Consider the following 24787-nt stretch of genomic DNA (forward strand, 5'->3'; position numbering starts at 1 on the left):
GGCTCAGTGGAAAAGGCCCATGCTTGGAGTAGCAAAATGTTCTGTGATCAAATTCTGGTTTGTCTTCCTGGGTGTGCTTGGCTAAGTAGTGGGGGAGCAGTTGTGGGCCCCGAATGCAGAAATCCCCCCGTCTCTGCTGCTGGTTATGAAAGTCAGCGGAACAGGAGCCGTGGGTCATTTTTTTTCGCTCTTTGTAAAGGTCACTGGAAACAAATGGAGAAGTGCTTTGGCGGTTGATATTTAACAGGAGGGTCTGACAGCCTCGTGCGAGCAAGGTCTGTAATTGCTCTCTGTTTGACAAGAGATGATTCCATGGGGACCATTGCACACGCTCAGCCTATCTGCAATGTAATGAGACCATGTGAGGCAGTAACTGCTTTCTCACACAACCCCAAAATGGAAGGAGAAGGCAGGTGTCCGACCTTCATCCTCACAGATAGTGTCTTATAGCTGATCCAATCCATCTTCTGCAGCTGTTGCAGGATTAAAAAGCCTCTTTGATTGTTTTAGTAGTACAAGAAAGAAACAATACTCAGATGTGTTCATGTGACTTAGGAAGCTGATGAAATACATACTTCTGTGCTATGTATAGATAAAGCCAGCATGGGACTTAAATACCGAGATGACTGCAGCCAGGTCTAGCATGTCCATGCCTGACCCCCAGAGAGCCCACATCTCTGAGGGATGCATCTAAGCATTCTCTAAACGAGGAGAATTAGGAACCTCAGAATGGGTTGCGCAGTGAGCGTGGTGCTGTTCAGACTGGCAATAGATTTGCTGAGGACAGAGATGTACAGTAAATCCAGTCCCTCTCCAGAGCCTAAAGCCCAGATCCACAAAAGCTTGTAAATCCTACTTAAATGCTTACACTCACTCTCAGGTAAGTTAGAGGCCTGCTTCAGGTGTCTGTGAATCTGGCGACTGGGAAGTTTTGTAAAAATATGTGTCTTTGCAATAGAAACACACGCAGTGTTGTTAGGATACTCAGAAAAGTCATGTACAGCCTGAGTGCTCAGGGAGTTTTTGAACTTGCTGGGTCACCCCTTGTTACAGACTTGATATGTGTGTGCTGCATAACCAGGTTGGTCCTTCCAACATCCTCCCCTTAACTATGGTCAAAGGTCTCACTGAGGGTGAAATTGCAGGCACTGAAGCCACGTGCTTGTGGTCTCAAAGGCCAGAGTAATGTCTCCACCTGGCACCTTCCTCATCCTGCAGTAGTTGCTGGGCCAGTGCACAAAAGTAGCACATTTGCTGCAGTTATCGCCTGCAAAGAAGTCCCCAGATCCAGAAATGCAAGTTGTTTTGAGGCAGGAGGATTTGGGGGTGCATGGACAGAAAATTATATACAAACTGCTTCTCCAGCCAACAAGCTGTCTCTGAACTGTCCCAACAGGCTGAAAAGTTTCCTAGCAAAGTTATTCATGCATTTGTCTGAATGCATTAAAATAACATCACCTGCCCAAGTGAACCTTTTGAGAAGCTTTTCCTTTACTGTTCTCAGGGACCTATACACCGTTTTTCCTGAGGCAGACGAAGGACTGTAGTCACAGTGGCTTAGAGGCCCCACACAAAGCTCAGAAACGGAAATTGTCTCCAAACTTAATTGGGAGAAAGCAGACTTCTGTAATACTAAGGGCCTATCCAGAGTGAGCTATCCCCATCTGCTGGCCAGAAAATAGTTCAGCATTTCAGCCGCTTGGACCCATCAGCTATTTGCACAGAAATATTAAGTCAGAATTGGCCCACTTGAGCCATTCTTTCATGTTCTTTCCTCGCAACTGTAGGATGGAGGTTTGCRGAGGTGCTGGGTGTTCTGTGCAGTGCAGGGTCACTTGAGATGCATTCAGAGGAGCTGTGCACAATTWTGCTGGAGAACAAGGTATTCAACTTTACACAGGCACCATTGTCACTGCTGTCACCCCATCAGGTGTTTGGAAATTTGTTTGTTTTATAATCTRTGCTGACCCTGGGCATTTGGCAAACATTCCAGAGGATACCAGATTTACAGAATATTTAGCCTGGGAAGCTGCTGTTTTTCAGTTCTCAGGGTCTTGCTGAGAGAAGACACAGCTGGGTCACAGAATTGTGTCTGTGCAGGAGAATCCTGTTAAAATCCTAAGGGTGAAATTCTGTAGTGCTTGAGTGGCAATAATCTAGCAGCACTGGTTTCTCGTAGATTTGCAAGTAGTGTTAATTTCTGATCATCAAAGGTAAAACGAGCCCAGTTTGGTCTGTAGCAGGCTTTGGTTAGTCTGATCATAGATGACTCTTAATTGGGCTGTGTCAAGCTAAGCAGTGGCTGTTTCTGCACCCTGGAGAAAGCTGCATTTCAGTAATGAGTCGGGAACAYTGGTCCTTGCATTGCGTATACAGTCTCATTTGGGAGAATTTTTCCACACATCCCTCTCTACCTGTGTGTGCTGTATAGGGTGCTTGGCCCAAAATGTCTGGTGTTCCTTGGGTTAAAGATCAAGGTCTAAGTGGTGACATATATATGGGATATTTCATGAAAAATCCTCTCCTGAAATACAAAGGGTCCTCTAGCAGTGTATCTCAATTCCATATGGACAATGAAATCAGTCCTCCTGGGCTGTAGTCTCCACTTCTTATCACTGGGGAGCCTGCAGATGTAGGATGTGGCCTTAATTTGTTTTAGAAACCCATGTCCCCGGATCACCTGGGGATTCTTTCTTTCTCTGTCACTCTCAGGACAGTTGTTTTGTTCTCTAAGTGAACAGTCAGAACATATTTTAAAAAATAATCTATAGGACAAGATGTAACAACAAAGGACCATAYGTCTCCAGAAGATGTGAAATGTGTAACCCTGGGCATAATGTCACTTGTCGAATGAATTATGTTTTGTTTATGCTAAAGAAATAAAAGAGTATATAGAGGAAAAGGAGGGAGTATAAGGTAACATTAAAATGAAGGCAAACAGTAAATAGCTGCCTTGAGACAGAATTTCAGCTGGTATAAATAGATAGAGCATTGCTGAAGTTTACCAAACCGTAGCAATCGGTGGATGAATGAATCCTCTGTATCTGAAATGTGCTATGTCCATTGAAGCTGTTTGTCCTGCACGGTCTAATGTCCTCCCAAGGAAGCCTGTACTCATGTAATTTGCCTCTGCCCCTGTAAGTTGTATATGATGTCCCTGAGTATGTGACATTCCTGCAGTAAAGAGGTTGAGTTTTTCAGCTCAGCACAGGGGTGGCTCCTTTTTTTAGAGGACAGATCAGTTTCTCTCCCTACAAATGGCACATAGCCGGAACATTAACTGCCATGTCCCCTAGTGATTTGGAGGATACCTCTTCCCAAAACCAATGGATCTCCTATCAAGCCTCCCTCTCCCCCAGGTTGATATTGCAGAGGGAGGGAGAACTCACCTGCTGTTTCTGTCTCTGCAGGCCCCTTGGAACATGTTCACTTATCTCTCCCGTTTGTCACCACGAAGAACAAAGAGGTCAATGCCACGGCAGTACTGTGGCCAAGCCAAGTTGGGACACTTACTTATGTCTGGTGGTTTGGGAACAACACAGAGGTTTGTATTCCCTATGGACCAAGATCAAAATAATCCTGGAGGAATTCTGTGACTGAGAAGGGAGGAAGAGAGGGTCTGGGAATACTTTTAAACAGTAAAAATAATTGTAAGCCAGAGGGAGAGACTGATTCTCTGTTCTTCAATGTACCAACATTGAAATTTAAGAGCTGCCTGACTCAGTAGACCCTGTGGCCCCCTGGTCTGCTGTGCTCTCTCTGAGAACAGCCAAAGCTCAGGCTCTCATAGACAGATAGAAGAACTAAGCTGTTAGTGGAAGGGAAACAATTCRTTCCCATACACTAGTTGTTTGCAAACCAGCTGCTTTGTGATCGTTGCTGTGACTTAGCCGTAGGGTATATTGGCATTCATGCAAATTGGCAGTACCTTTCTCCCTGTAGTTACATCCGAGGTGGGTGTAGAGAACCAAAATCTCAAAGAGTTTCTAGGGTGGGTTTCCTACCCCCCTTCTTCAACAAAAAAAATAGCTTATTTTTCTTTTTTTAGGAAACTAACCTTCCAAACTTAAGTTGTTTTTATGTCTGGAACTGACTTTGCATAGCCCTAGGATTTAAGGCTCATTCTTCTGGTGACTGACAAGAAACTACCAGCAGTTTTGTGCCTCCCCATAAATACGCTAAGCCCAGTGCAGAGCCCCCACACTCTGCTAAACTATGTATGCATGAGGACCTTATTGTCACATGCTACAGGGTGTAAAATGATCCCCAGTACACCTCCCAGGACTTTGCTTAGCTGTGAAAACARCATACACCACATCTGGCTACCTCTTTGCTCGCAGAGTGTTGGTAAATCTGCACGGCCATTATGCAACTGCTATTTTATGTGTCTTTATGGCTGAAGTACCCAGAGACCCTAATTAGTCTCTCAGGGGAGATTCTCATGGATTTTGTAGAGCCAAAAGGGATCTTCAGCGACACATGGTTATCTTCTGTATACCGCAGTTCAGAGGCTTTCATCAGTACTTTCTGCTTTGTTTAGCTCTTTGTAATTGAGACAGAACCTGACCTTTTTTTTGTTTTGTTTTACATTAATAATTTCCCTCAGATGATGGAGAATTCACTGCTTCTCTTTCTTACCCTCTCCCCCGACTATTTCCCCACAGYTAATTATCCTGAGCATTAAACACGTGCCCTGTTTGTAGTCTGAATTTATCTAGCTTCAATTTCAAGCTGTTGGATCTTGTTACGCCTTCGTGTGTAGATTAAAGAACTCTCTGTAGTATCAGAAATCATCTCCCCCTAGAGGTACTTACAGGCTGTGATTGTCACCTTTTAACCTTCCCTCTGATCTGCTAAGCTCATAAGTGATCAGAGTTGGTCTAACTCTGTTCTCATTGAAGTGGGAGTTTTACTACAGGCTACAATGGGAACAGAGTTCGGCTTAATACTGGGTGCTTTGAAGATCTCACCCAGAGTTCATTAATAAGGGAAAATAGAGGTTAAGGCAGAGACYGCTGAAAGAGGGTACAGCTTACTGATAAACTGTTTTCACAGCGAAGCGAGCTGAGGGGACCTGTGTCCTCTCTAAGCACCATCACTCTCCAAAAATAACTTCTCCACATCTAAGGATTGCATATAAGAACAACTGAGGAATCTCGATTTGGTTCCTGGTTCTATCACAGCTTCCTTGTGTGACCTTAAACAGGTCACTTACAGCTAGATCTAGCAAAGAAGCGTGCCACCAGAGCAGTGAGTCTTGTAGGCTCTCCTGTTAGGATCTGTGCCTCTCTGGGGCAAGACACTGTTAGGTGGGATCCAGAATAGTCAGCATGCTAAGCGGGGAAGCCTCCTGGATATAGTTACTAGAAAATGCTAGGATCTTAAAACTTTGCCCCTTTGGAAATTGTAGGTATCCTACTTTGAGTTCCAGGAGGACATCTCCACCTGGATCCCTGGGCCCTCTCCAGAAAATTGACTTCCGTGTCAAAGGACCCCTTCTCATTAAATGTCTAAGTTTTAAAGCTGGAGCTGACCCCAGAACCTCCCAAATAGTCTGAAGAGCCAAACTCATACTTGCTTTTCCTTTCCAGCCAAATTAACTTCAATTCTCCTTTTCTCACGTATTTGCAGCCACTGATCACATTGGAGGGCAGCATCACATTCACATTCTCTGTGGAAGGGATGAATACCATCACCGTTCAGGTCTCAGCAGGAAACACCATTCTGCAGGATACAAAGACTATTGCTGTGTATGGTGAGCCCTTCCCCCTTTATTTCACGTAGGATTCTTCATAGTCAACAGCTAGAGAGCCAGGATACCTGATGGTAATGTGAGGTCTTTATTCCAGGGTGCTTTGAGTTTGGTTCCAGTGGTATCAGTTTGGCATAACATCACTGAAAGCAACTGACTGACATTAGTCTGGACCAAGAGCTGCCTGGATGATCTCAGAATCTTGACCTCCTTCCCAGAGCCCTCCTACATCTGGCCTATCGTTATATCGTGACATCCAGCATGGTTGTCAAAATGTTATGTCATTTTGCTAGCTTGTTTACCCCCTCTTGGCCAGTAGAGGCCTCTTAACTCATGCAAAAGCTGCTTGTCTTGAAAGCAGTGCTGTGTGCTGTGGTCCTGTACAGAAATCTGTACTGGTTCAATATTATACTCAGGCCTTGGAAACAGGGCAAACTAATGTGCAGGTATAGTCTAAGAACCACTGGGAATCCYAGTTTTAGCAGTTTATAATAAGCATGTGGTCATCAGCTATACGGGTATCTCTGTCTCTGCTAATGGCAACAGAAATCAAGAAATACATTTTCCAAGGATAGTTYTCTCATTCTTTATTCAAGTCCCCTTCCTTTGAGCTGAGATTTCATGTGTCTGGGGCACATCCATGAGAGGACAAGCACAGCCTTCTTCACAGGGCTTGCCTGCTTTCAGAAGTCAAGATTAGGGTAACAATTGCATTCCCAACACAACTCCATTTCCAGTGCTTTTCATCCATTAAAGTAAAGATCACTCTTCTCTGTTCTGTGACACTCTAGCAGTGAATCTCACGGACAGTCTGTGCATCACCTGCAGATTGATAAAGAAAAGCAGAACATGAATTGCAGCAGGTTTCACTACTCCATGGGGACATCACAATTCGTTTGACAATGAGGCCTTTCACAGTCTTTATTCATCTCACCATCATGTCATTGTATCTGCAGAGCAATTTCAGTCCCTCCGGTTATCATTCTCTCCAAACCTGGATGACTACAATCCGGATATTCCAGAGTGGAGAAGGGACATCAATAGAGTAGTCAAGAGAGCTCTGGTGGAGGTAAGCAATGTGCATAATCTGCATTACTGTGGTTCTAATTTCTACTTTACACTTACTTTAGGACTGAATCAATTTTCTCTTGAGGTGTCTTTCCATCTTCACTAACTGTAAAAGGAACCTGGGCAAATGTTTGAGGCCAGATGCCTACATTTTAGACAGGTGAAATTATCCCATYTTATGACAGTCTGATGCTCAGAGTCAACCTTCAGTTTGTATTTTTAATAACAATGGATTATATGGAATGTTTCTGAGAAAAGGGTATATAGTGAACAAACAACTTACATCTGCCTATAGATGTTCAAATGTCTTTACTGCTGCATAGCAGTTCTTACTTCTTTTACTGCTATTCTTATACAGCAGTGGAAAGTAAGGCTATTTTAATGGAATAACAAATATGCTGTAAGAGCCTTAAGAGACCAAAATGAAGACAATTTTCACTACAGAGAAGAGCACCGCAGTAAATGCTTTATAGCTTGAGGGTCATGAGTCAGGACTGGATGACATTTTGCCCATCAACAATATGAAGAAGCTCTGAAGTTCCTTCCCTAACGGTGGAACAGCATGACATAAAAATATTGTTATGTACCTACAGGTTTTGGTTTCAAACTGAGAGGCTGAGAAAAGGTAGAAGAGATGGCTGTGGTTTCTCAGCTCAGCAGAAAAAATAATGGCAGGAAATGTTTGATATGGATTTGTGGGTACATGATTAGTGCACACGGCCTTTCCAGTCTTTTTGCACAGATGATGCCACAAATGAACATATAACCTTGCTAATAACATCCACAAACTTTGTGTTCTTCTAAAATTTGAGGAGGAGGACAGGACAGAAAACCTGTCTGGGTTGTTTCTGAATTTTTTTCTTCAAATTCCTCAAAAGACAGGAGATGGAAAGAAGAAAAAAAAGGAACATTTTTCTGGAGCTTGTTCTGTAATCTTTTGACTTGTTTATGTCCGAATCAAGTATTCAAGGATCCATTTATCTTCAAGATGAATTTTCAGAATATAAACAACTCAATAAAACAAAATCAAGCCATGAAATAAGGATTATAAAACCACAATACCAAGGCCACATTCCAAAGCAGAGTAGTGAAACTAGGTTTTTGTTATTTGAGTTGAGTAAAAAAAAAAAAAGAAAAAGATATTTTTAAAAGCTAATTACCCCTCTTTATATAGCTAAATGATTCACCTTAAACAAGCCTTTGTGAGAAGTTCCTATAAAAACTAAAGAGAAAACCAATATATTTCTACAGCAATTAAATACACCATATAAAAATAAGTTGAATAACTAAATAATTCAATAGGAAATTATAGCTGTGCTATAGAATTTTTATGAACTTTTATTAAAGGATTACRTTCTTATTACAGAGTTCCATAGACTAGGATAAAAATTCTGCATAAGGAATTATAGTTCTCTACTAAAATCTGATCTTCTCTATAAGTAGGGATAATTTCAGATTATCACAAAATAGAATATTTTGTATTACGATCATAATCATTTCCTCACGTCATTGATTTTTTGAGTCCTGTCTCCCACTTCTGATGAAGAAGACAAGAATGAACCAAGCAGATTAGCCAAAAAACTTCCAGATAAAAATGTCATTCCCTGCCTCAGAAAATGAAGACTTTCTATTATGTGGTAATTCTGTGTCTTTTTCTTGACTTCTTAGACCAAACAGTCATACAGAAATAATGCCAGCCCTGGCTTCATACAATACACAGAAAGACTATGAGACCTTTATATTGTTATAATTCTTTTCTAAATCCCTACTTAAAAACAACAACAACAAAACCTTATGTTTTTCCTGGGCATGCGGTGGAGGGGAAGGGTTTCATTTTCATTGCTCCACATGGTGTTGCCTTGTCTGGCCTCTTGTCAAGAAGCACCTGCTGGCAGCAGGGACAGGTGAGAGGGCCACAGAATTAGCTCAAGTAATGGAGATTTTTAATCAGGGTTTCACTGCCTCCCTGACCTTAGTCTGCTGTTTTCTCCAATGAGCAGCTGTTTCAAGTCTTGGCTCCTGACCTAGGAGGGAGAAAAAAATCAGGAGTCTTAAGTCTGATTAGTGTCTGAGAGGATTTTGAGCTACATTATATAGCCAAATCTCCGGGCTGCATGCAGCTGCTGTGGTCTGCTGCTATAGCTAGGGGCTTCCCCCCCCCCCCCCAAGATGACCTACTAAAATCAGCATTTGGAAATTTAAAATTTAGATCAAAAACTTGAAATTAAAATGCATGTGCTACATTACTTTACAACACAAAGAGGCAGTGGAAGAAGATTTGGCAAACTGTGTTTCTCTTTCTTTTGGCCCACAAAAGTTCTCGAAGGCCAAGCCAGCTTCTTTTCTGGACAAGAAGTCCACAATGTAATCGTCTAATGTCATTGCAGCAGCAGCTAAAGCCCATGAACAGAGATGACCCTGAAAGTGATGCTGGTGGATCTTTTTTTTTTTCTGAATCTTGACTAATATTGTGTTTAAGAGAGGTTCAGATCCAAACTGGTTGTTGATTTTCAACCAAAATGACAAAAAATAAAAACTTGAAGATTGGTAACAGTTTGAAGCCACCTGAAGAAAAAAAACATCCCTCATTAACTTATGGAAGTGACCCAGGATGTGAACTATAAGAATTTGTTTGACTTTTGGGATTCTAATTCATTTTCTTTCTCCCTGAGTCCTTCTCCATAAGGCTTTTAAGCTCTGTTTTGGCTAATCGCAACTCTAGAGCGCAATTTAGCCCACATACCTTGTCCTTTAACATGCTGTTTCYTACCATTGACTAAACAACCTCAGGGACTAACTTAGAATAGACAGATAACTTTTACATAGCTAAATTTAGATAAAACAAATCCTGCATTATATGGCTCTTATTTAGGAGCGCCTTTTAGCATGTCTTTTAGCATGTTACCGCTGTTGCCTTAGGACCCTTCATATTTTACTGGAGAACATGGTAATGTAGCTTAAACTAGGAAATCATTAATCTCYGACTTTTTATCTGTGCTGGATTTTGACAAGACTCTCCTTGTAGTACAAGCTACCCTACTTAGTTTGTAAAAGTACTGTGATGCCTTAGCAAAGAAGTTGTCAGCATTCAGTGCCATCCCCACTATTTATGTGTCTATTAATTGTCTGTGTATCAGGCAACAGGTGTTTCAAGCAAGCATATTCTGGTTGCACTGCTCCCTGGTTTGCCCACATCTGCTGAGCTCTTCATTTTACCTTATCAAGATGCCACGGGAGAAAATAAAAGAACAGCAGAAGACCTAGAGCAGGTACTGTGTCCATTTCTTGTAGAAATATATATTTATGTATCTGTGTACGTATATGCGTTTTCCAAGACAGGTTAAAACTAATAATTATGGTACAAATGCCTCTGGTTCAGTGTGATTGAAATAATGACTGCGGTACGTGCTACATCTTTTTTGTTTTTTTCCAATACTGGAAACAGGATTTGGAGCTGTAGTTAGGAGTGGAGACTCSCATTTGGAATCCCTCAGTATTGCTAAATTGGCATAAATTTCTATGATTTTATGTCCTCTTCCTTAGAAGTTCTGTTCTACTTCATGGAAGTAGCAAGACAGCAGGAGGGATTTAGGGGATGGTTTCTGCCAACATGTACTGGAGTAGCCTCATAAGGTGCCAAGTCTGAAAAAGCGCTGGAGGACAGAGCTGGGGGGTAGACCAGAACTCCACTGACTTTAAGGCAATAGTTAGATTATCTTGCCTGCCCTCTTCGTAATGCTGGCTGTGGAGTTCAGCTGCCCTGGTGAGGCTGAAGCAAGTTATGGCAAAGGGGAGGAYTATATCTCCCTGAAGACTGAAAGGGTCCTGCCTGCAAAGTGGGCCTATCGTGGTTATGATTAGATGTTAAAACACTGTGCTGGGAAAAAATCCTGATTTAGCTCTCAGTTCGTTACCCTAGATTCCAGGGGCAAAGATTATTAGCTCTGATGGGAGTATTACTGTATCTCTGCCTCTCCATACAGTGCCTCCATACAGTGGCCCAAGCAGAGGTACCCTGTGTGGGTATGACCTATGTGAGCATGGGGTTGAAGGTGTCAGCAGTTCACAGATCTCAGCCTCAGTGTTTTGTCCAAATCCTCAGCATTACTGGATGTCTGCTACTCCACTGGACGACAGAAGGGATTTAGCCTCCGTCTTTGGATTTGCCCCTCAAGTTATGGATGATTAGAGCCTTCCCATCAGTAAATGTATCAACATTATTTTCCCATTCCTTGTATGCTTATTTTTTAATATCCTTTTCCTCAGCTTGACCTGTAATTGGCTGTTGCAATTGCATCTTGCAGTGGTCTAAAGCCTTGTTAACAAACTCAGCGATGGGCCTCAAACCACTAGGTCACCCATATATTTGTGCTTTCCCTTGCTCAGCATCCTCAGTCATCATCCTTTCTTCACAAATGACTTGTCTCTGCAATTTTCCTCCACCTATATAATAAACAAAAATGATGGAAATTTACTGCTCTGCAAAACCTTTCCTCCCCTTTCTCCTTCTTCCTCCTCCTCCTTTTCTCCATCACAAATTGGCAAGGAAGGCAGTCCATAAACTATCAAACTTACAGCTGACCCTGCTCCCCTCTAGCACTCAGCTGCTTGTTGTATTCTGCCAATTGCTCCCTCTTTATTTGCCCCTCTCTTTCTTCCCCTATAAAAATGGAGTCTCTGTGRCAGTGAAGAAAGCAAGGCCTGACAGCACTCTCAAGGCCCTTTTTATGGACAAGAAGAAATGTCATTTTCAGAGGGACTCCAGCATCTTCCCTGGCATCCTGCAGGGTCCACACCGTAATCTTTGAAGAGAGAAAAATTATTTGCCATTTGCAGCCAGCTGTTTCTTATGGAGAAGGATCTTCCCTGCTCCCATCAGGATGATCAGAATGTTTTTCTTATTAGTCTGTGGGCACCACATTCCTCTTCCTAGTTATTCCAGTAGAAAATGGCATTGTTTTCAGTGGAAACTGCCTAAGGCCCCAAAATGTGTTTCTGCCCTCAGCTCTGAAGCATATTCTGATACTGTTTCTGTTTTGTCATCTATTTGGGCTGTAATCCTTCACTATCCCTTTCCCAAAGTGTTCCAGAGCCCGTTCAACAGCTTCTCCCTCTGCCTAAAGTCACTGTGATGAGTCCTGGGAGCAGATGCGTTTGCTGATGATAGCTTAAATTGCTTCTTAGGTACTTTCCGTATAGCGTTCTCTTCTAGTAGGAGCACAAATCTTTTGCTTTGTTTGTGAGCAAGCAACAAGCTATTCAAAAGCATGTGTGTGAGTTGGTGTGTTTGCAGGTGCGYGCCCAAAGGAGTGATAGTTCTGTATGAGTTCTCTAATTGGGATGGGGAACGTGGAATTATACAGGAGCAAAATGAAAGCGCAAACACTGCAAAGGAACAGGATTTCTCAAGGAAGTACTTGAACTGTACAGCTTCATTTTTCCATGGTATCATATCACACATGGAAGCTGCCCTCAAAACCTAAAGCTTGTGGTGAACCTGTCCAGAGACACTGTGACAAACAGTTTCTGCCCTGGAAAACTTGTAGTTGGAATAGTTCATATGGAGAGGAGTTAGAAAGATTAATGTTCTTAATCTGCAGAAGACCCTCTTTCAGGACCTGGGGGATGAAAAATCTAACTCATTCTCAAAATCAAAGCTTGGCCAAACCAAATGAAACAGCACAGAATGACACCAGACTTGCATGCTGCAGGCCTCAATTTACCAGGAGAATGAAGTGTGCTGTAGCCCTCTCCTTCTGCTCTCCTTTTATTAGAGCCTCCAAATGTCATTATGTATACTTACAGTTTTATGACATAGATTTGGTGATACAGCCCTGCAACCACCGTATTGACGYGCCAGGTGCCAGAACAGAGGTGAGGGACACTCTGGGGGGGGTTGAAAGGGAGAAGCCAAGTAAATCGTGTGGGTAGTAAAATGATTATGGACTCTTGTTAACTAGCACAGGCAAAGCTGAGGGAGGCTGATGGAGTGGGAGGAAAGGAAAACTGATAGAAGCAGTAGCAGAAGATGTGCTTCAAACTGCATCTCCCCATATGAAACCCCTGAAGYTTCTGCAGGCCATGTCTATCACAGAGCATCTTGTGGGGGTTTTGGCGACTTGTTTAGCCCTGCCATCTTTCATCCCTGAGCTAGATTCGTTATTTTGACATGAGTAACAGTGAAGAAATTGTGTTTCATGGACTTCGGCATTTACTGGTAATCTGGATACATATCTAATGACCATGGGGTGCCTACTTTGGTGTTCTTTCCCCCAAAGGCAGATTAAGCTCATCTCTTTGTATCTGGTAAATACTGACTTGTCTGTCTAAGCATACCTTTGGAGGTCTCTCTAGCTAGTTCCTCTGTGGTCTTTAGGTATGTAATTCCCATTGACTTAAGAGGGAGCTAGACGTCCACCGTCCGTGGAGAATCTGGGTCTTAGTTCCTCATTTGTCAAAGATTGTAATACTGCCCTGTGTCACTGGTGCTTTATGAGTCTAAACACAGTAAGTCATTCTTCGGATACAGTAATAGTGGGGRCATGGAAGTATGTAAGTTGTCCTGTGGACTGCATTAAACTTGACAAATATGTTTTTCCACGCACCTTTGTGTTAGGACAGTGCATTTGTGTCTCATGCTCTTGTTGAGAGTGTGCGGTCAGATGGTACGTGTCACTTTCTCCTTGAGCTGCTGTACTACTCTCATTCAAGTGCCCCAAATTATTTTTTTTGTGTRCATACAGTACCAATAGTTGTCATCTCTGTTTGCAGATTGCACTTACAAATGTGAAYTCTGCATTCCTGATACTTCCCTTGGGAGGTGAATGTCCTTTTAAATCAGTCTAATTGCTCTTGACAACTACTGAAAAAAAAATGGTATTATGAGGCTGGGGACTTTTTCAATGTGCAGCATGGTATAATTCTATCTAGTACATAAACAGCACTTTTGAGGACTTTAGGTTACTTTGTCCAGTCTACTTTCTGTAGTCAATGCAAGCTTATTATTCACAGCTTCATAAAAATGAAAAGGCCTTTTTGTCTTGCAGAATCCCAAAATATTTTGCATATGCAAAAAATCTTTTATTCATGACCAGAATGTGGCAACTTTGTTTTGKTTTGGTTTGGTTTTTTTGTCACTTGGTTCCACTGCTTCATTTCACAGCAGCTTAGGACAGACTACCAACCTGCTTAAAATGTAGAAATAATTGGCAGTTGTAAAATGCTGCTGCTTGATTTACATGTTGTCACTGCACCATCACTGAAATAGCCCCAATCTTGCAAAAACAGCCTCCCAAAATTGCCACTGGCCACTTGGGATGGCATRCTGTTGTTACACCATCCTTATGGAGAGGCTTGATGGATGCGATGGTTATAGAATTCCGATCTGCCAGCTTCAAAATCACTGAAATTTTTCTTTTCAGTGAAAGGCAAACCTCTAATTAGTGGCATTTCAAGTAATTTTTGAGTAATTTTTAGCACTAATCCAATTCATTCTGAATGCACAGTGGAAAGCTGTTCTAGTTCACATTCAGCAGAGGGCAGTGAAACAAACACACAGATACAATCACTCAGTTCTTTTCAGTGTGTGAAGGAGGATCCTGAAGGGTTATCTTTTTATTTATGAGTTTCACAAATTTGCATCTCTCCACATTGTTTGCTACGGGAGGGATTTTTTTTTTGGTCAAACATATGTTAAGTCAAGTGAGATGTAAGCAGAGGATATAGGATGACTCTAAAAAGATGTTTTCATATCAAGTAAAAGTTTCAGTGTTTTCATGTGTCTCTCTCAAGTTCTCCACTGGCATTCTTTTATCTGGCCTATTCAAAGTAACTGTGTAAAAGAAGAATGCAGGAAAGCTGCAATAGCAAATAGCTAATTATATTTGAGGCCATTAATCTTTTCCTTTGAAAGAATTATCGGCAATGTAGCAAGCACGATGGAGTCCTTGGCAAATGGCAACACCAATTGGTTCGTAGCCAACTGTGATCAACATGTTGTAGCTGTGGCCAGTACCTGCATCTGGCCAAAGAGATGGGAAATAACATGGATGACAATGTAAAATGGTCAGTGATGAACTAGGGAGATGAAATRCCTCTGGCCAGTTTAGCACTGTGGAGGCAGGCATTCAGGAATCTAGTTCAGCCCATCCTGTGTATATGTCTTAGGCTTCTTTCCTTAATGCAGATCTAGTTTTATTTGCATTTTCTATCATTATTTACATCTGTTTCTCACCTCCCCTCTTAAGTTATAGTGTTTTTAGCACATTTACTTTCTTTTGTCTTTTTTCCTCTGATGTATTTCAGATATGCCCATCACCAAAATATTTAGCAACAAGAGCATGCTTTCTCCCAGATATCTCTGGATATCTGTGGCAGCTTGAATTTAAGTAGCATCTTTCATTAAAGAATCTCAAGAAATTCCTGATGGACCCTATAAGTCAGTAGAGGGTGATAATGCTCTTTTCAATGCTAAGTCAAGTGAGGTTTAGAGGCCTCATGTGAAGTAACCAAGGTTATGTAGAGCAAGTGGCACAGTTTAAAGTAATCCGCAGTTGCCCCAACTCCTGATTCACTTTTGCAATACTGGTTCAAGTTGCTTCCTACCAATCAATGTGCATAATTCTTTCCTTAGTTGTTTATTGATTTACCCAATGAGTTGAATAGAAGTATAGCACTCATTAGTTGAGATCCCTACACAGTATCTATAAAATGATCTAGATTCTTAGCTAGTACATGCAGGCGTAGTAGAATCACATTCAATTAGTCTAAACCAATTTACACCAGAGGTTTCAAAATTCAATAAAGGTATGGGAAAATGCCCTTCTGGGTGATAATTCTGTTTCTTAGTGCACAAGGTTCTTTCACAGTCTTAATTCTGACAAAATGCTAAGAGAAGCCAAATTAATTTTTGTTTTGTTCTGGTTTTAAATTGGAATCTTTTCTTCCCCCCTCRCAAATTGTCTGTTATTATTATTCATTATGTGTCCTTTGATGAAAAAATGATACATGAAGAATGGTTTCTATTACTGAATTATTTTTTCACATCATGCTTAATTCTGCAAATGAAGCAGATAAAGTCAATGAGGCTCAGTTAAGGACCAAAACTAATTCTGAAAGCTAATTATTTTCAGARGGGAGACTCTTCAAGACTATAAATTAGGAGGCTGCTATTCTAAGAAGTTTCATCTTCAGTTTAGTTAGTTGCATCTCTAAGAGTGTGAGATGAACATGGACACTTCTGAGGCCTACCTGTTCCCCAGCTGAAGGYCCAGCTGTTCAATTAGAGTTATGCAGATATTTATGAAATAGGCAAAAGTACTTTGATGTTTCCTCCTCTGCTTTTTAGAAAAAAACGCATCCATGGTACCATTTTGAGTACAGGCAGAAAGGAAGGCACACAACTCAGATTTTTTCCCACCGAGACCTTTTCCTTACCCTCAGTGGCAGTCAGATCAGCCTGTATATGTAGATTTGCTTTGAAGACATTTTTGTTAAGGTTGTAAATAAATCATACAAGAGTCGGAACCACTCYTAAGCTAAAGTCTGTAGACTTGTGATTCTCAGGGCTAGAAGTAGACTTGATAGAATAAGAAAGGCTGAAAATCCACTTTTCCAGTCTCAGGGTGATTGTCCTGAGTGCTCTGTAGTTCACAGATCCTGTTGGGACCGTTGGAGGAGGCTCAGATAAATATTATCAGGGCCAACTTGCCCTGGAGAGGGGTATCCAGTCCCAATGTGAGCTTGGCACTTAACTGTTTGTAACTTCCTGCTTAACCTCAGATACTGAAGGTTTATAAACCATTGTATATGGCTTATATTTCAGATCCTTTTTAGAAGTACAGAAATGTATGTTATTTCTCCCTCTTTCTACGCTGTGTATATTTCTGTTCCTAAGAGAACCTGACTTTACATGCAAAGGGATAAGAAAATATTGTACCAAGCAAACAAACATTTTTAAAACATCTCTGAATGCATCTGTTCTTCCCTCAGAAATGGATGTCAGGAATTTTCAGAGCTGCCTAGGGAAGGCAGATGTCTGACTCTCATAAGAACTTCTGGCGTTCTTGAAGACCTCAGGCTGTGTTATTAAATTTTAGACTTGTTCAGATTCTAGAAAGCCCCATTCAAAAAGCTGCGGACCAAGGAAATACACTGTGTACTCTGAGCGGCATGAACAACTGCTGCCTGCTTTGATTCTTTGCGTATAGTCCTGGAACAGAGACTGCTATTTCAGGCTTCTGATGAAATACTGATGGTTTCAGGCAGGAACCATTTTTTCTGAGCTGCATTTTCACAGCATGTAGCACAATGAGCTCCTCATTCACGACCAGGTAATAATGCAATACAGTAGTAGTAAACGTCAGCTGTGACTGCTTCTCTCTGCCTTTCTTCATTTTCCCTGCTCTTTTACTACCTCTTCCCATTCTACTAACCCCTTTCACCTTACTTCTGCCGTACTAAATGAGTGTGATCTAACAAACCTGTACCAGCTATCACTGCATTTTCTCCCTCTTTCTAAACTTGTTCTAACTTCAAAGTTGGCCCTGATTTGAGTGGAGGGGATGGACCAGATGACTTCCCAAGCTCCCTTACTAAATTATTCTGATGCTAGTAAGTTATGGTCCCAAACCAAGTCTTTGCCTATCTAGGACTCAAATCCTCCATGGCTTGTGTATTGTTTAGTTTGAAGAGTCTGGTAGGACCCAGAAACTGATTGTAAACCTAGTGTAAGTACTATATTACTTATTCTGAAATGGATTAGCAAATACGTGATGAAGAGAGGAAGACTGTATGAACACCATAATAATGATTAATGTTTAAGCCTTATATAGCATGTTCTTCAGTGAACCTGAAATCAATGCGTAGTGGGGACCAGGATCCATATCCCCATTTCGCAGTAAGGTACACTAATTCCCCCGCCTTTGGAAGCTGTACATAAAGCTCAGGCCACTACTCCAATTACACCATGTCAGGAGAGAGAAAGAAGTTGAAAACCAAAGCCAGTAAATATTTCAAACTTAAAAAGGATCGGATTTAGTGAGTCGTGTTTGTTTGGTCTCAGCTGATATCAGAATTAGCTTTGGAGCAGTTGTTATCACTGGGGCCGTCAGCTTGCCAGCCAAGGATATTGGTTGAACTTTCTCTGACACTCTCAGCATGTCTGCTGGGAGGCTGCCCCGGCACCTCGCGGCTGTAACATCCCTGCCCGTGCTGCGGTTCTGTGCTCTTCGCTCTGCAGAGCAGGAGCCCACCGGCAGGCCAGGGGAGACCTCAGTGTTTCTTAATGGYACTGTTGCCAAACAACATCTCATGCTGACTTTCTCTAGGTTCTCCTCCCGTTTCTTGCCCAAATCTTTGACAAAACCATTCTGAGATACTAGAGTCTACATTCACTAGCTGCATTCTCAGTTACATGTCACATATTAAGCCAGCCTGTGTACAGAGGGTATCACGTATGGTTTCTGCCTCTGCCCTTTCCTTGACTGTTGTGTGCAGCCATCGCAATGTGTTGAAGAGGAYGATACAATTAGTTGGCTCTTTTCTTCAGTTTACTGTCCTGTGGTTGATTTTTTCTTTTCATAGGCTTGGCTGCCCCAGCAGCATCCGAATCTCAGAGTACAAAGCATGAAGTTAATTCCTACAGGACTATGGAGGAGAGTTGTTGGATCGTATTTGGGACAGGCAATGGCCTGGATGATGTCTCTCCCTTTACTTCTATAAGCCATTAGTGTATCTGGTTTGCAGCATATCCATCAGCATCTGTTGCTCCAATTTTAGTGATGAGGCACTCTTTGTAATAGTCAGTCTTAGTTATTAATATGCTGAAGTTCTTGGAGGGATATAATTTGCTTCCGATGCTTTCTTCATGTATTGCACAGCTTTGTGTCACCATCCCTGCTGCTCTGAGCTCAGCAGATGGATCTTTGTAAGCAGGTGGTATTTATTCTTGCTCTTGGAAGAAATATATTTACAGCTCATTCTGGCACCCATGGAAAAAAATGTAAACTTAAAAGAGATATATTAAAAATATAAATAAAATGCCTGTAAGAGTTATTGCCAAATTGATATTGGACCAAAGGCACCTATTCAAGTGATCAGAAGCCAAAAATGAAGTGTACAAGCCAAGAGTATTGAAAGAACCATTAAGAATGTTAAAAAAATAAAAGAGGCAGATAAATCTCATACTGTGATGAATGATAGCCAAGGAACATCTAATCATATTTGGGTAGCATTTACTGAAATAACTCAAGCAGACAAAAATGAAGAACATGAAAAAGATGGTGTAAAAATTATTGGAATGTTCTTTTTTCTGACATTTTTTCATTAATCTTCAAGAAGGAATAAGGATTTATTTAAACCAAATTAAATTAAGTGGTGAGCACCAGTATATGGTTCATCTTGAGCTTGATATGGCTGTAAAAACACGTTTTCAGCAATTGCATATTAAGGGCTGTGGAGGTTTTTTCTTTTTTTTTTTTTTTTCTTTTCACTTTTCCAACCACCTCTCCCTAATAACCTAACACTCAAAGCAGTGGGTATGTTGAAGTGGAAAATTATTCACTACTGTAAGAAGAGAAAAAATAGATGAAACATCTAGAGAATGAACATACAAAAGACACACAACAAACTGTCAATAGCTTGTCTACAAGCTTTCCTTCTTGRTATACTTTTGGATTCTTGCTTTTAATGGCAACATGCCTGGAACTTTTTGGGTACACTTAAGAGCGGTGTGGATATGTGTGCATATCATACCCCTCTGTGCATATGACAAACTGTCTCAAGAAAGGAGTGTTTACCAACAGATTGCACCAAAGCCTGAYGTCGTTACTATACAAATACAGATTTTATGTGGTCTTATCTCAAGAAATGCCCATCTTTTCTCTTGGGTTATTTAAGGAGGAATAGCCTGCCTCATTTCTGCTCAAGCTTTATTGCTGTCATCAGAGTTTTGCCAGGATAACCYGTAGGTCTAAAAGCTCTGTGGGCTGTCCCTCCCATGAGAGAAAGAACATGAGCGCATGAAAATAGATGCAACATGCACTTTAATCCAAATGYACTCTGTAGTTGGTCAACAGCAGAGATGCTTTCAGACTTGACCTGTTTTAGATGTGTGCTTAAGGATTAGGGAGCAGCTGGCTTGAAACTTAGGGTTGGATTAAATGAAGCTTGGTTTTAGGACTTGAAATTTCAGTGTAAGCTGGGGTAAGGATTTAAACCCTACATTCTGGTCCAGGCATATCAYGTGATGTGAACATGCTCTAAAATCATAGAATTGGCCGTTCAATGGACAGGAGGTTATTTATTTTGAACAGATGACTGTTAATGATTGAAATACTTCTMTTTGCTTGAGTAGTAAATGCAGTTCACTCATGTGCTATTACTGGCTGATCCTGCAGGCACTTACATGCTCTAGTCATGTTTCTTTGGGGCTTCATCCCCTAACGTTACTGGGCTGCTCCTGGAGTGGTGCAACAGATGCACCTTGTTGATATAAATCATTTCTAACCATACACAAAGCACTCTGGATATAGTACTGGCAGATGTGTTCAGCTGCACAGCCCCCCTTTTTATAAGGTGATAGGAATTTGTACTCTGAAAGTCTTGTGCTCTGCAGAATCTGCTTTGTGGRCAGCTCCACTTCGTACCCACCTTTTGGCAGTTTAAAGCAGTGGTAAAGAAACAAATGCATTTTTTATTTTCTCCTTTTTTCTAGATTTCAGAAATACTGATCCAGAAACTGAACCAAAATTTTGTCCATTTTGAGTTGAAGCCAGGGGTTCGAATCCTTGTCCATGCTGCTCATTTAACAGCAGGTCAGTATCCACTTCATGTATACATCCTCTCTGTTCATCTCTAGCGCAGTCAGCAGCATAGACCTTGATGGTTGTAGCGTGCCATTAGCTAGCAGCTGTACTTTAAGCACTTCTTGTTTCTATGACACAATAGCAACTCTGTGTACGGACCTACGCCTCTGTGTAGGTGCCCACTCCACCTCACTTTTCTTTGTCATGCCAAAAAGGTATAGAGGCATTTACATTTAGTCCTTTTGTTTGCTTGATATGCAAGAGTTTGCTGTTCTTGCTGGAAATGTAACATAACTGGCAGTGGAAGTGTGTGCTTCTTGTCTGTCTCYGAAATATTCAACAGCTAAGCAGCACCATGGCCTATTCAGCCTGGATCRTACAGTGCAAAGGTTACTAGCTAGAGCTGGACACTTTCTTACATTCTGGGGTCACTGAAAATTCAGAGGAACTAAGCATAATTCAGAAGTTGTTTCGCAGTCTGAAAGACACGCACATACAAACACACATGCACGCAGTTTTGTGCACTCACGTGAGATTAGGCTGTTTGGGCTTTAACTAAACCTGTCTCAGAATGAACCGTCTCCAATGTCCTGACATTTAATTACATGCCTTTGTGCATRTTCTGTATTGTTAAACCTTCATTTCACAGCACAGGCCCTGTTTAACTGTTACAGGAGAAGGAACAGCCATATCCGTGCTCAGGATTCTTAGGAATTCCTTTTATCCAGCAGTTGCTAATAAACCTGATCAGCTGGTGTCACCTTCTTTTGCTAACACACAAAACTGGCTCAGTTCRCTGTACCAGTGAACTGCACTGAAAAAAGCTTTTTGTAGTATGAGCAGGTATGTTCGTATTGGTGTCAGGCCACATGCTGACCTGTCTATAAAGAGAAGGAAAAAGAGACTGCTATGAAAGCATGGAGTGCAACTGCATTTAAATAAGCCTAAAAGAAAGCCTTGGTGTTTGCAGTATTTCATGTTCCCTAAGCAGAACTTGCTCATATCTATCCTGGGAATATTGCTRCATGTTTCTGCTTTCCATTAGCTGTGGAACAGATGATCATATGCTTGCTTTTAGATATGTTAGAACCAAAAGCATATAAAAGCAGAGATACAGCATAGCTGATTAATCTCTAAAGAAAAAAAAAAGTTTGGGCAATGAATTTAAGTATGCCTTACTGTTTTTCTTTTGTAGACTGTAAAAATTACTGATAGGCAGATGTTTCAGAAGAATTGCATGACTTTGCATTTAAGATTTGAATTCATATATATTTTACATAAACGTTATAAATGAAGCAATCTTTGGCTTGAATTTTCAACAATGACCCATTATTCTGTATGCTGAAGGAATCTGATTTTCAGAAAATGCTTGGTGGTCATCTCGGAGAAGTAGGCTATTTGATAGCATCTTAATTTGAGCTTCAAATGTGGAGTTACCTGAAATTGCTCATTGCTTTTGAAATTTGTTTCTGTGCATTTATTCTGGCTATGATCATGGCTGTTTTGCCTTTTGGTCAGTCTATTAAAGTAAAGATSAAATCCTGAAGGAATATTTGGAACTGATTTCTCTGGCCCTGAAGATTTTGTAGGCTTTTTCTCATGAATTATAGCTAGGAAGAACCTCATTAGATATAACTGGGAAAGGTTCATCTTTATCTCTTGCTACTTGAAGGGACATTCCTGATTTCATGCAGTGGAAAGAGATGACAGTTAAAACCACATCTCCAGCCCTGCCTTTAATGCAGGATGAATTTGGATCCAAGCTTTGCGCCACGTGCAGGGCAGTAACCTCTGCAGCTTCTCAGAGAGGAACTCTGGGCATGTCCACCTGAAGGAGTGCCGAGAGTCCCCAGCCGCTCTGCCCATGCTCTGAGCTGGATAAAAGCCAGTTAGCTCCAGTCCCCAAACCAGATATTTAGCAGAGGTACTGTAGCATTTTTCCTGGGCGACTAAACCTTGTTTGCTGCACTGTGTGAGCTGAAAGCCAGGGTCTGTTAGTGTGGCATGCTGCCATGCTAAATGACTGTATGGCCTCCGGGCACGTACTGGCCTGTTTCTTGCTAGCTCAGGCCGAAGCAGAGGGTGCCCAGCTCAGGCACACTGTGCAAAGATACCATCTTTGTGCCTATTGAAAATACATGTTTTTATTTGTATTTACTTACACACCAGGAATGACTACTTTCTGTCTGTGGTAGATGCAAACAGTCATTTGTCCTGCAAGGTAGACACTGTTCTTCTCTTCTAAGCTGCTGGAGAGATGTGAGTGATTACTATAACCAGCTTCACAGTGTCTATAGGAACACTGCAGGATTTTGTCTCATGCAGAAATATGATTGAATAAGAATGCAAAATGACCCTGGACTGCCAAACTAGATATTAAAAAAGTCTAGACAGCAGCTATTGTGAAGTTTTTGAGGGAATATTGTTCCTTATCAAGCTGCAGAGGATGTGACTCAGTTCCCTATATGAACGAAAAGCCCTATTTCATGACATCAAAACTTGGGAATAGTTTAGAATTTGACTAAATGCCAAAAGAGCGATTTACTTTGCTGCTGAAAACTGTTGTTTGGGTTGTCAAGGAAGAAAAAAGATTCTCCTTTTGAAATCCAGTCTCTTAAATTAAATTAAAAGAAGCAGGGAAACCTGGAACTGGTACACACAAGCTAGCACCAGAAGCAGTCCCTAGAAAACAGATGATTCAGCAGTGGTGCTGCTCCAGTCCGTGGTATCCCTTCTACTCTCAGTCTCTTCACTTCAGCTCCGTGTTGGCCTCCTGGCAGCTCAGGGCTGTAGTTGGCTGAAGCACACAGCTCAGCATGTATGAGTTTGTGTATGGGCACGTGTACATATACATATGCCTATGTGGGTATGAGTATGTTCCCATGCCTCAGTGCACACATATATTCCTCCCTGGGTATGTGCCTGGTCATGCACAGTGGAAATTTCTGCAGTGAGGGAGCTGCAGGGAACAGAAGTGCAGTTCTCTAAGCTGACTTGGTGTGGATATCAGGCAGAACTGCAAAAATGAGCCAGTTTGCGTGTGTGTGTGTGTTGTACATGAACACGTGCATTCCTTGGAGCGCAGGAAGAATGACAAGCAGTGGACTCAGCACATTTCACACCTCTGTCTTTTTTGTTCTGGCCGCACTGGAGAAAGAAAAAAAAAAATTTAAATAATGGCAAATCTGGACAACAGATTGCAATCCATTCATTATGTTCATTTCCTCTTCTCAGGAAAAAAAAAAAAAAAAAAACAATGTCCCCAACCCAACAAACAATAACCCCAACTCTGTGGCTTAGTAAAATATGCCAATATTCCTCACAAAATAATTAAATAGCTGTTTATTACCAGACTCTCAGCACAGCATTATAACAAGAACATTGAGTGAAGCTGAGCCTGGAACAGTCAGAGAGCCACTTTGTCATCACACACAACTGCAAACACCCACAAAAAATGGGTGCAAAGGACACAGAGCAGAGACACATGAGGAATTCCTAATAATGGATCATTTCACCGCCGTTCCTTAGCTTCCTGAGGGTAGCCTGCTTGATGTGGGTAGGAGGAGTTTTCTTCACTTCTCTTTGCAAACTTAGACTTTATCAGGCTTGGTGGGACTGCCGAGAGAAAGCGTGTGTGTGCGCATGTGGTATGTCCATGAGTGCATGAGTAAGTGTGTGCTTGTGCGTGCATGTTTTTTGTGTTTGCTGGCTCTGTTTTAGAAAGGTTTGTTCGGTGCGCGTGTACAAGGGCAAGAGAGAGAGGAGGCATGTGCGGCAGTGGGTTCAGTTTAACTTACACTGTCTTGCAGGGGAAGTCACTGCCTATGTTTTGTTCTGTGGGTATCGCCAGGTAAAGACAGCCAGGGAGGATGTATCTGCTGTGTCCATTAGCCCTGTGTAATGGCACACCTACAGCTGCATGTCTGTCTACAGTATCTTTTGTTAGTGTCTGCATGATTGTGTGTCTGCATGGACAACTGAGATTGTTGGATCTGTGCGTGTCCCTCTGTGGATGCTGGATATCTTTCTGTGTGCGTGTGTGCATGTGAGTGATGGAGACTCTTTAATATAATTTACTTTGTATTTCTGGGAACACTGTCACCTCCAGATGTTTTGTGTGGCCTTATTTTGCAAGGAGCTATGAAAAGGAGCTGCACAAAAC

The 24787-nt window shown here is 41.6% G+C and overlaps 1 protein-coding gene across 1 annotated transcript in view; it reads left to right on the forward strand.

The window, feature by feature from the left end:
• Positions 1-24787, forward strand: part of SORCS1 (sortilin related VPS10 domain containing receptor 1) — a 315565-nt gene that overhangs the window by 286401 nt on the left and 4377 nt on the right. Inside the window, exons 24-28 of the mRNA XM_026069669.1 lie at positions 3411-3544; positions 5632-5755; positions 6709-6821; positions 9958-10089; positions 20535-20634. Coding sequence (XP_025925454.1) covers positions 3411-3544; positions 5632-5755; positions 6709-6821; positions 9958-10089; positions 20535-20634 — 603 coding nt within the window. The remainder of the gene's footprint in view (positions 1-3410; positions 3545-5631; positions 5756-6708; positions 6822-9957; positions 10090-20534; positions 20635-24787) is intronic.

The sequence above is a fragment of the Apteryx rowi genome, unplaced genomic scaffold (assembly GCF_003343035.1).
Source record: "Apteryx rowi isolate R43461 unplaced genomic scaffold, aptRow1 scaffold_3, whole genome shotgun sequence".
In the NCBI taxonomy this organism is placed as follows: Eukaryota; Metazoa; Chordata; class Aves; order Apterygiformes; family Apterygidae; genus Apteryx; species Apteryx rowi.